Consider the following 12,246-nt stretch of genomic DNA (forward strand, 5'->3'; position numbering starts at 1 on the left):
TCGAATTTTAGAGTCTAGACTTCACCTACAGAGCCAAGGCCAGTACAAGGCCTGATTTAGAATCGAAAACAAAAGACAATAGGTATAGGTACATGCTGTAGGCACTGCAGCTCACTTGACCGTGCACGGCCTCACAGGCCCGACGAGCTTCCCGGACGTCAGCGGCACCGTCGTGTTGTCGAACCGGACAGGCACGTCGCCGCAGCGTATCATGACGTTCCTCCACCTGATCCTGGCCACTTCCGCACCGTTCACCTGGTGGAACGCCAGCCTGCACGCCGCCTCCACCCGGAACCAGATCACGTCGTCGCCGCCACGGCCGCTCGACATGTCCCGCCGGACTCCCCTGACGACGTCGCTTCCCACATGTGGCGCCGTGGCCGCCACGAAGCGCTCGGCGAGCGCCTCCTGGTACATGGGCGGCAGCGCCGCCTCGGCAATGGCCGTGCTGTCGTAGTACACGGTGGCAACGATGGTGTCGAACCGGACGTCGACCTTCGTGTTGGGGTTGAACACGGCTAGCGTGACGCTGAAATTGCCGGAGCGAACTTCGGTGCTCCGGGAGACCGACGCGACAGTGACGGAGGCGATGGCGAAGCTTGGAAGTAAGGGCTGCACGGAGGCTAGCATGGTCACCTTTGTGACGATGACGAACACGATGAGGGTGAGCGCAACACTGAGCCAGATGAACCGGCTCCGGTTCCCTAGCCTGGGCTGGCCGGTCCAGGGGTAACCGGCGGCCAGCTCGTCAGTCGGGTCGCCGGAGGCGGGCCCAGGCAGCGCCAAATATGACACTTCATGGTCGCCGGAGTAGTTCATCGCTTGAAAGAACTGGGCTAGCCGTTAACGATGTGCTGTCGACAAGGTGCTTTAATGCTTGATTATATCGCTGGTCAGCTCTGTTAGGGGTCTTACAAAATATAAAGGGAATATTTCTGAATACACCATATTACTTCACATGGATATAAAAGGGAACACTTGGTATATATTACATGTTTTATTTCCAGCACTTTCCAACAAGTCGTAAGGAATATTGGCAGTTTAATTAATTAGGTATAAAAAATGCACGCTAGCAGCCGGCAGGTCAACCCAAACAAAAGAAGTTGCCTGTACGTTGCATCAAAGCCATCAGAAGATTGCTTCGCAAACAACTCTGCATTTCTCCAGAAAGCAACCAGAGAAATAATATTCAGCGAGCGACCATAGCACACAAATCAATGATGACCAAATCACCAAACTAAAGGTAGATTAGGATCAGCATTCATGTGTGCTGCAGACAGAAAAGCATCAAATTGTAAGATCCTAATGGCAGTGACAAGCATGGCGTAAACTTGCTTCATCTCATCTGTGTTTAAAATCTGGAAGCCGTTACATGAATCCTACAAAAAGGTAAACTTGGCTGACGACATCTTTATATTTTCCACGATAACTGGACTGGCTACTCTTTCCTACAAAAGGATAAGACCCTTGAACCTATGATTGGTCAGGTTAGTGAATCGTTAACCACATCTGAGGATACTGACAATATTTCATCTGAGTCGGATTAGTGCAGGCTGCTGTTACAGGCCATAGCCACCTCTCGGTGGCACAGGAACAGGGCTACCATTTAAGCTCAGCTGCGACATGTCAATCATCTGCCAATTGATTGCTGATGGGTCTGCTCCAAAGGAGTCCGTCTCGAAGCAAGAAGTCACGCTCCTGCTCCTGCGGTGACGTGCAGAGATCTGCTTCAGCCTCTCAGTCTCCTTCTTCAAGAAAAGTGTCTGACCTGCAAAATTGCATCGCCACTATTAATCGAGGTCCATATCAAGCATCACTAGATAAATCCCAATAACTTAAATCAAAGCTGCTAAGCAAGGTTTATATGAATCATCACCAAACAAGATCCCTAGCAGGCTAGCCCTAGAACCAACAAGATCACAATTTCCATCTTCATTGCAAAACATAAGGATTAAGGAGGGACTACCAAAATCAAAATCTAAGCCATATCTCGTGCATTGATACAAATCACTTTGGCTTCGCCGTCACATTAAAGTTAAAAAAACACACCTGACACTAAATGTGGTTCTCAATCTAGTCGAATTTTGTACATCATTTTAAGGTTATAAAGTTGATCCATGTTAGCAGGAAATTACTCCATCCCAAAATGTAAGGCGTCTAAGAATTAGTCAAAAGTCAAACCTTACTAACTTTGACCAAATATTTAGGAAAAATATTTACATTTACAATATCAAATGGACATATTAAGAAAATAAAATTTATGGTGAATCTATTGATGTTTATGCAGTATTGTAAATATTCATTTTTTTGTGTATAAACTTGGTCAAACTTATAAAACGTTGACTTTTGACTAATCCTTAGACGCCTTACATTTTGGGACAGAGGGAGTATAAAATAAAATGAGAGAAAATTATTACAAGAAATCAGATAACAGACTGAAGTTACTATGCAGGCTGCAGCAAAATTTAATCTCTTTCTGCCTCTGAACTTCAGAATTTAAAGGGTGATACAAAGCCCATCTATATACTAGACACTAGTTGCACTATAGTTATTTTCATGTTTAAAATTTAACTGTTCATGTAGATTTGGGGCCCAAACAGAAATTTGTTGATTGCACCAGGTTAATTGTTTGCAGCAGGCATGCCCACATCAAGTTGGTCATGGATATAATAATGACTACTAAACCACCATTTTTGCCATTAGAATTTCAGTAGCATGAACAGGAACAACCTCATGTTCTCTGCTTATCACTACATTTACATTGTTTGGTTCCACTGACCCCCTAAGTTTGACCAAAAGATAAAAGCCCCGGTTCAGTTTGAACAAAAGCAGACTCTGGTGTCTAATTCGGTATGCTAAAAAGACAAATGATGTTGGGTTCAGTTTATTCTGAACAAGGATCTTGAGTGCATAAATCATTTATTAAAAGACCAATATTCAACACCTAACCAAGATTTTTAGAATAGCAGAAGTATGCAACTTCTAACAGGGACTGTATGATTCACAGGAATTCCGTAGAAATTTTGGAAAATTGTATTCTTCTTGAATTTTTTACTACTAGAGTATGTTCAGGATTGAAATCATATGATTTTTTTGTATACACTAGTTTGCATGCAATTCCAAAGGAAAAGTTCAACTGATTCCAACCTCATGAAAATTTGCATTTGTGTCTACTGTCTAGCACAACTATGTGAAATTTCTACATCTTTCCCATGGTGCCAAACAACTTGTATTACATATTTCTGAACTTTCAATTCATGGACTCGACATGCCATGACATCCGATACTTATGTTTTCCTACTCCCTGGGCTTTGGAATGCTGCGAAAGAAAGATGCCCAAAGGACAACATATCCTAGCACATCATCAACTTTTCCAGCAATTGGTTTGCAGAGAAAACTAAAGTGATTAATTATCATTCTTTACAACATACTTCTAAATTCACTCTACCTATTGATAATATTAGAGTTCAAAACCTTCTGTGATAAGAGAGTAACAAGAAAGGGAAGATCTGGCAAATGATAAAACATAGGTAGAAGAAAATAAGCAAAACAAAGGATCAATTTTTTTGTTTGAGCACATCTATTTGTAGTTTGAAGTGGTGACAGAACCATACAGATACGCATTACGCCATTGTGCGGCACTTACGCTCTTCGATTAAAAATAAGATCATATTATTTTTTATAAAATGATCGATTCCTCAATTTACTCAACTTACACACGATTTAAATTAAGCCTTAATATTAAGAATAACAAAAACAGAAGCACCTCACAGATTATAAATCAAAAATGAAAAGGCCACAAGCAAAGGACAAAACTATTCACAGCAAACTTATCATTTCTTTTCTTCTGACACGTTCTACATCTCAAATCAAAAATTAAAGGATGATATAACACTCCATAGAGTACATCATAAAGAGAATTTGAAATATTTTATCATGATTTGTATTTTTGTCTTCCAGCGAGAATGAGTGACTAAGTGTGCCATAATGGATGATTGCATATGAAATAGAGCCTATATCGAATTAATCATCAATCAGCTCCATTTGATAAATCAGTTACAGTTCTATGGTCATACATTCATGTTGGATTAACTATAAATGTAATATGCATAACCTAAATCATGACAGATTTTCTCGGACAATGCTAGTTATAATTTGGAAAAGAGCAAACAGGCCCAACATACCATCCTTAATTAGTTTTGCTTGCTGAAGACTAGCAATCTGTCCCCTCAGTTGCTTGTTTTCCATTGATAGGGCATTGCGAAGCTGGAAATGAGATGCTACTCTTACAGCCAAATCAGCTCCCATGTTCTAAAAAGCAAAAGACAAACTTATTGTCATAAAAATAACTATTACTAAAACTCTACATAAATATATAACATGCAAGGTCACAAAATAACCTGAAGTGAGTCAACAGTTCTTTCAAGATCAGCAATGTATTGAAGTTTCCGGACCCTAGATCTTTGGCCTGAGCGCCTGCAGAAATGTTCATTATGATATGCTTTTTCTTTGCTTCTTAATGTACAGAAAAGAACATTTCAACACAAATAACCAAACAAAAGTTTCTGAACCAATCTCCTCTTGCGTTGATAGTTTAGTCTAAATTTTCTGCCCCTTTGGCTGTCGGGCATGTAAATCCCTCGATGTACATACTCGTCCTGATTTTCTAATATATTGCAGTTGGAACCTCTCCTAATGCCTCCGTTAAAAGAACACTTCAAGGCATGCAATATAAACAGATGTATTTGGATAAAATAGTACATTTCGAGTGAACTATTTCATCATACCAAGACAGCAACTCCTTATGGCACCAAAAAGTAATAGCAGCCAAAGAAATGTACTAAAATGGCCTCTCTGGCACACTGTTTACATGATTCACTTGTCACATTACAAGAAACATCATGAATATCAGATGCACTTGTTAATCTTTCAAAATTTGTTTCACGAAAGAAAAAATTATGATTGCAAATATATGTATATGAGCATATACAAAAATAACAGACATGCATCCAAGATTTCCTGTAATACTGTTTTGAATTGCTTGACCATGTTCTTAATATAGAATGTGACAGCGTGAGCAAAATGACCAAATAGCACATTTTAGACTGTAATCAGTTAAAGAAGTACCTAGTAAATTATTATCCACTGAAATAAGTCCACAGTTTGTACATATAAAAGAGAACTCTATTTACTAATGCTGGCTTTGGACAATCCAAGTCCAAGGTCAAATGTTATCAACAATTGCAGTCACAGGAAACAGTTGCTGCCAACAGTAGTCATGGAATGCATACAGTTGTGAACTTTAAACACAGTAGATAGATCCACAGCTCTGAAGTACTTGTGCTACTTGCTAACAAGATGAGGCAAAATTGAACAATGTCTGGACTGGACTGGATACTTATTTAGAAAGGCCCAAAATTTTCAGTGTTGTGCTGTGCCTGATGTAGTGCAACAGGCATAGGGTCTTGCAGCATATATTTGTATTAATGTTTAGGGTGTGGAGTTTTGGCTCCCGTGTCCATCTACTCCTGATATCTGGACCACCGAAGCAGCCAAGAGGATGTGTGCCAAAATCAATTACTAACGACATACGGGTGTTCGGAAACATGCGTATAGCCTCGTCCGTATGGACAAACAGTGTATGGAAGGTCCGTAGACTTAACGAGAGATTTTGAATTGGCCCGTCTGTTGCGTCCTGGCATAACGGTCTTTTAGTGGCATGCTTGATGGACCGATGGTCCACAACGTTGCAGTCGAATGGTCTGAGTTGCAGAAAATTACAAGACTGTCGTCCAGACTGAGAACGATTTGGGAGTTTGTCGTCCAATCATGGCAAAACTGCATGATTACCATCTCCTTGTACTGCATGTCCTGGTCCTGGACGTAATGTGTTCACGTTGGATTAGTTTGTGATTTCGTTAAGTCGTTTATTTGGATAATCTAGGACACCCAGTGCGTGGGATGGCGTCGTTTTGTGGGATTGTCCCGTGAGTCTCGTCAACTTGTTGTGATGATCTTAGCCTATTATGATTAGAACATGGAGGAGGCGTTTTGACTCATAGAAGTATTTGCACCTACTATGCAAAATAATTAAAAAATAATTATAAACATGTTTTAAAAAATCTGAAATAAAATTTTGCATGTACATCTAGACATTTTATGTTTGTACACAAGTTTTCGTGAAAAAATAACATTTTATGTGGCATGCACAAAAAAAATAAAAAAATATCACGTACGTGTCGGTGTTGTAGCATCAAAATTTGTCTTTTTTACACGAGAATCAAAATTTGGCTTTTTTACATGAGACACAGAAAAAAACTTTTTTTCTGAAAATAAAACTTGTGTATGAACATAAAATGTCTAGATGTACATGTAAAATTTTATTTCAAATTTTTTTGACACTTCAAAATGTATTTTCACACAACAGGTTCATGTACTCCTATGAGCCAAAGTGGATTTCCTTAGAACATCTCTAACTGATCCCGGAAACTTAACTTTTCATATCTAAATTTAGCCTTTCCGCCCCCACAAAAAAAAGATAACCTTTCCTAACAGATTCCTAAAAATTTAGAGGAGCAAAATTTATTTGTTGCAAATCAAATTATTTGGACCAAACATTTAACATTACAAACCAAATTATTAAATGTAATAAATAAAATTGTTCGAAACCAAATAAGTGATAAAAAACCCAACTAATTTCCGTGGATACGAAAGTGATGCTCAACAAGATCATGGTGTAGCTGATAATGTGCATCCTTGTTCTTGATGCATCGGCGCATTTCGAGGAATCAATTAGCCCCATTTGCATCATGCTCATGCTCCGCTATTAATTTCCCGAAGGACGGGCTGCTAGGTCTCACATAATGAATTCATCGAACAACTAGTGGGTGGCGGAGTTGGTGCCCTCGATCAGCAGATTAGAGCCAACGACGACGGGTGAGACCACCGTCGGTGCTGCACGATGACCAACCTTCAAGGTAGCGCGTGGTTGCGGAATACACCTCTAGCCGTCATCGGTCGAAAAACGGCGAATCCGCCACCGGGAACTGCTCTTCGGGATGAGCTACGGCCCTCAGTTCAGGAAAAGGTCTGTGACGGTGGATCTACAAGTTTCCCTGGCTCCGATGGCTGCTTTGTTGAAGGAATCGAGTTCATCACCGCCAAAAACGACCTTGAATCAGCGGAGGGATTGGGCTGGATGTGGCGGCTCTAGGGACCGATTCCTGTGACAGTAGGCACCGGCGAGATAGGCAGAGCGAGGAATAGGGCAAACAGTGTTTCAGGCTCTCGGCAGTTGCGGCAGGTGATCGGTGTTGTGAACACCGACGGGGAAGGGCGGCGAGCAGGAGGAAAAAAATATGCGAGCCGAGGTCACGGTCGGCATCCTATATCTGTGAGTCGCCAAGGCCGATTCCTAAATTTTTTTATCCGCTAACATCCATTAGATATTTGTTTTGGCAGCACGATGAGCAAATTTACTTTTTTTATAAAAAATATTGAGGAATCGGATAGAGATGATGGAATAAGACAAGAAATATAGGCACTAAGCTCACGCGCCCCGGATATCGCATGTTACTGCTTCCGTCGTGTTTATTGCGTGACTTCTTGCTGGCCTGAAACTTAAAATCATGTACGAGTAGCTCGGCTACAACCATGGAATGAGCTTGATTATGATCCCCCGCAGCTCCTAACGTGCACACTCCGCACGATCTGGCTTCCTCATCCTGGTAGGCTGGTACCTTGCAAGGATTAAGACAGTCTGCACGTCTCGTGAAGGTGTATTTAATGGTTGCTCCAGAGCCGGTGGCACGTTTTGATCAGTTCATCAAATTTAATTCCCGTCTACGCCGTCTGGACACAAACGGCAATCTTGTCATTTATTACTGCACAGGCATGGGCCCAGGTTACTGTACCTTATAGCTACCACAATGTGAAATACGAGAGAGAATACAACAACCAGCGGGAATCTTGGCGCTGCCCAGTGGTCCTGATATCAAGAGCATCTAGACCTGAGAGCCGAATCGAATATCCGTAATGTTTACTTCTATACTGTAGTTTACAATGTTATCGGGCAGGCTATCATCTATCCTGGTTATTTTATTTCTAAAGTGCAAAGTCTACCTTCCACTAATTTGAAATACTTTCTAGCATGTTCACTACAAATACCACTTATATATATAGTAGATGCACCCAAGGACTTAGATTAATAAAAACACTTGAAGTTGCTGCAGTAGAGATTTCAGGGACAGCAGTGTACCTTTTAAATGCCTTGTCTTGATCAAGATGGTTCACATCATCATACACATCTCCTGTTCCGTTGGCCACATTGCCATGCAGAGCTGAAGGGTCAATGGTCAGGTACTGCAAGGGGTTGCTAGGGACATTCTCCAGGACAGCATTTACCATGGAACTCTCTGAACTGGTCAACCTACTCTTTTGCCTTGGCGAATTTGGCCCATAAACACAGCTACCTTCGACCCCAGAACCAGTTTCACTTCCTACAGCAGCATCCAACGAGTCCCCGGTTTCACCAGCTGGTTGCGGATACCCCTCCTCAATTGGAAAAACTGGGCTCTGGAATGTCGTCATCGCATCCAAGATAGCATCGGAATCACTACAAGCTCTCCTGAGAGGCGGAAGGTTTGGCATTTTCCCAGAATCTGCGAGGAGATCATCCAGCCAACACGGTGGTTCACCAAAGAACGGATCCGCTGATGGAAACCTGCAGCTCTGTGTGAACAAGCTATCATCTCTCCTTGTGATTTGAGGACCCAGAGGTGGGCAGCGGGGAGGAAGGTGTGGTGACCGAGACATGATGAGAAGTACAAGCTCTCGATGCTGTTGTCCTTTTCGTTCTGCTATTTAACTACAGCCCATCAACAGTCACTCCTTTGTTCTGTTCATTAGCAAAAACCAGCAAAGGGTGAACACATGAAACATGTGAAGAGGAACACAGAAAACATGCATCAGGTAGAAATCAAGGCCCTAGTAAGCTACATTGCCACAGGCGATTTTTCCAGATTACAGGAAAACTATCTATTGCGGAATCATAAAAGCATGAACAAGAAGTGGCCAAACTTATTTTTGGATGCTACAATCAGTTTCTCCATCAAAAACATGGAAAGATTCATCATAAACAGGATCAGAATGCAAATTCGACTGACACGGATGGCACCTAGAAGGAGGTGAAAGATAATCGAGGAAACAAAATCGGATTTTGCCAGGCTAACAAGAACGTTTGAAGAAGGGGGTAGGGGTTCAGTTCAACGCCCAGACCCAAAATGTTAGGAAAACAAATCGCTGCTATGGAACAGGAGCGGATCTAGATGGTGTGCTGGGTGTACACCGGGACGCACCAAATTTCTGATAGTCAGTGGGGTTTAACTAATACTCATACCTCAGAAACCAATGGCGGAAATCGAGGACGGGGTTGAACCAGCAGGGACGCGACGAGGTAGAACGAGGACGGCGATGGCGGCGAGGCGCGTGAGAGGCTTGGGAGTTGGGGGTGAGGCGGCGGCACGGCGGCAGCTCTAGGGCACGGAGATACTTTTGAGCCGCATTGGGTGGGATTTAGGAGGGGAGAGGAAAGGAAGGTGGAATCAGAGGCGACGGAGAGCTAAATTTTAATACTAATAAAAAATATAAAAGAAAAGAAACATATGGATTTAACATTTTTTTTTGCAATTTTATTATTTACCACACACATGTCACATGTGGCCCTGTGGCAAATAATCAAATTTCAGATAAAAATGTGGCAAAATCATCAAATATTCATTATTACTCCGTACTAATTTTTTCCTTTATGTACTAATAATTTGAACTGTTTCATAGTTTGCAGTTTTTAATTCCCAAAACAATTCAGGATTAGGTAGCATTTTTTAAAAGAAAAGGAGAAGAGGTTTGACTCTAGCCTCTGAATTAAAATGAACACAACTTTTTTTGCCATGACCTCACACCTAGACACATAATCTAAAACATGAGCACTAGTCTAACACACCTTTAGCGGGGACTGCACGCGCACACTTTAGAAGTCATGTCGCCTTTTTCCGTGAACCCATCATAAGGACAGGGATAAATCTGTTGACCTTGACAGGTGTAGCATAAACGTAACCACGATGCCAGATGATGCCACCGCACTACACCATAAATCCCCTCACCGCTCACTCTCCCCTCTCCTCTCACTGTTGATGGTTCCTTTGTCGTCGGCAGATCGAAGAGCACTGCTTGGACACGAGACAACGGTAGAACGAAGAGCACTGTTTCGCACCCTCTATCGCCATGTCTTCATCGATGCCAGCGCCTTCTTCAGCACCACAACCTCTACTCCCGACCTCCATCAATTGTGGTAAGCTCTTAGTCCACTCTCTGGTGATTATCACCTCATAGATATGTGCGTACTCATTACATGCACGGTAGATTTTTATTGCTACGGTTAATTTCAGTCGATATGATCGATTATCGTCATATTTGTTCTACTTTGTCTCTGGACATGGTAATTACTAGATCTATATGTACATTGGTTCGATTTACGGTTATATTCTATCCGGTTTGGCTAGATGCATTGTTTAGGGTTGGGTTGATGCAATTTTTCCAAATTTATGCATTGTTTAGGGTTTTCTATGGCGCATATGATTAATTTACATTCTCTGTCCAAGGTCCCAATGGATTGCATGAATGCAGACCTATTGTCAAACGATGTCAACTATGAGCAACTATTTTTTGCCACTACCAATGATTATTTTGCAGTACTTGTAGGTGAAGGATATCCATGTCAAACCTAGTGGTATGAATAAAGATCAATTTTATATTCTCAAAAAAGTAAAGGCCAAGTTTTTTTATGCCTCTTAGTTAGGTGGGATCATCTATATATTATATGAGGCAACTTTTTGTGTTTTTTTCTTACTGTAATCCAACTGCCAATAATTATATGTGCCCCAATGAAGTCCTAGGTATGCCTCTTAGTACCTACTAGTGTGTACGAATCTGTATATTACTTATGCATTATCCCTGGTGCTAAGGGATCATCTCTTGATTGTTGTGTGATTGTTTTATGAGGCTTTTTTACTACATTATGATTAATCTTGGTTACTCAATTTGGTCAATGATTCATGATGAACACTATGTTGCAGGGATGATGTTGTCGAACCATGTGCTTGATACGTCTCCAACGTATCTATAATTTCTTATGTTCCATGCTAGTTTTATGACAATACCTACATGTTTTATATACACTTTATATCATTTTTATGCATTTTCCGGGACTAACCTATTAACAAGATGCTGAAGTGTCAGTTCCTGTTTTCTGCTGTTTTTGGTTCCAGAAAAGCTGTTCGGGCAATATTCTCAGAATTCGACGAAACAAAAGCCAAACCTCCTATTTTTCCGAGGGACACACGGAGCCAGAAGGGCAAGCCAGGGGGAGGCCCACGGCCTCCAAACCATAGGCCGGCGCGGCCAGGAGGGGGGCGGCGCCGCCCTATGGGGTGGGCCCCTCGGTCACCCCCTCGCGCCGCCCTTTCGTCTATATATTCCTTCCGTCACGAAAACCCTAAAGAGATCTATCATACTCCAAAAAGACTCCCGGAGCGCCTCCGCCATAGCGAAACCTAGTTTCGGGGGTCAGAAGTTCCTGTTTCGGCACCCTGCCGGGACGGGGATCGACCCCCGGAGCCTTCTCCATCGATGCCACCGCCTCCATCATGCTCCGTGAGTAGTTCCCCCATGGACTACGGGTTTTAGCAGTAGCTAGTTGGTACTCTCTCTCCCATGTACTTCAATACAAAGATCTTATGAGCTGCCTTACATGATTGAGATCCATCTGATGTAATCGGTGTTGTGTTTGTTGGGATCCGATGAATTGTTACATTATGATCAGTCTATCTATAAAGTTTGTGAAGTTATTGTTACTGCAATCTTGTTGTGTTTAATGCTTGTCACTAGTGCACGAGTAGCATGATCTTAGATTTAACCTCTATAATTATTGCTTAGATTGTATCTACAAGTTATTTGCACATGTCTATGTCCGGAACCCGAGGCCCCAGAGTGACAGTAACTGGGATAACTGGAGGGGATGGCTTAGATATGAGGATCACATGTTTTCACCAAGTGTTAATGCTTTGCTCCGGTGCTCTATTAAAAGGAGTACCTTAATTACCAGTAGATTCCCCTGAGGCCCGGCTGCCACCGGCTGGTAGGACAAAAGATGTTGTGCAAGTTTCTCATTGCGAGCACGTATGACTATAT

The 12,246-nt window shown here is 42.0% G+C and overlaps 1 protein-coding gene across 1 annotated transcript; it reads right to left on the reverse strand.

The window, feature by feature from the left end:
• Positions 1–1,306: 1,306 nt before the first annotated feature.
• On the reverse strand, positions 1,307–9,599 carry LOC127334586 (uncharacterized). The gene is made up of 5 exons (XM_051361078.2): positions 9,398–9,599; positions 8,258–8,896; positions 4,401–4,476; positions 4,185–4,311; positions 1,307–1,768 (listed from the first exon to the last, which is right to left on the reverse strand). Exons 2-5 carry the CDS (start codon positions 8,812–8,814, stop codon positions 1,560–1,562), a joined length of 969 nt encoding a protein of 322 aa, XP_051217038.1. The 5' UTR covers positions 8,815–8,896; positions 9,398–9,599; the 3' UTR covers positions 1,307–1,559.
• Positions 9,600–12,246: the final 2,647 nt, after the last annotated feature.

The sequence above is a fragment of the Lolium perenne genome, chromosome 6 (assembly GCF_019359855.2).
Source record: "Lolium perenne isolate Kyuss_39 chromosome 6, Kyuss_2.0, whole genome shotgun sequence".
Taxonomy (NCBI): Eukaryota; Viridiplantae; Streptophyta; class Magnoliopsida; order Poales; family Poaceae; genus Lolium; species Lolium perenne.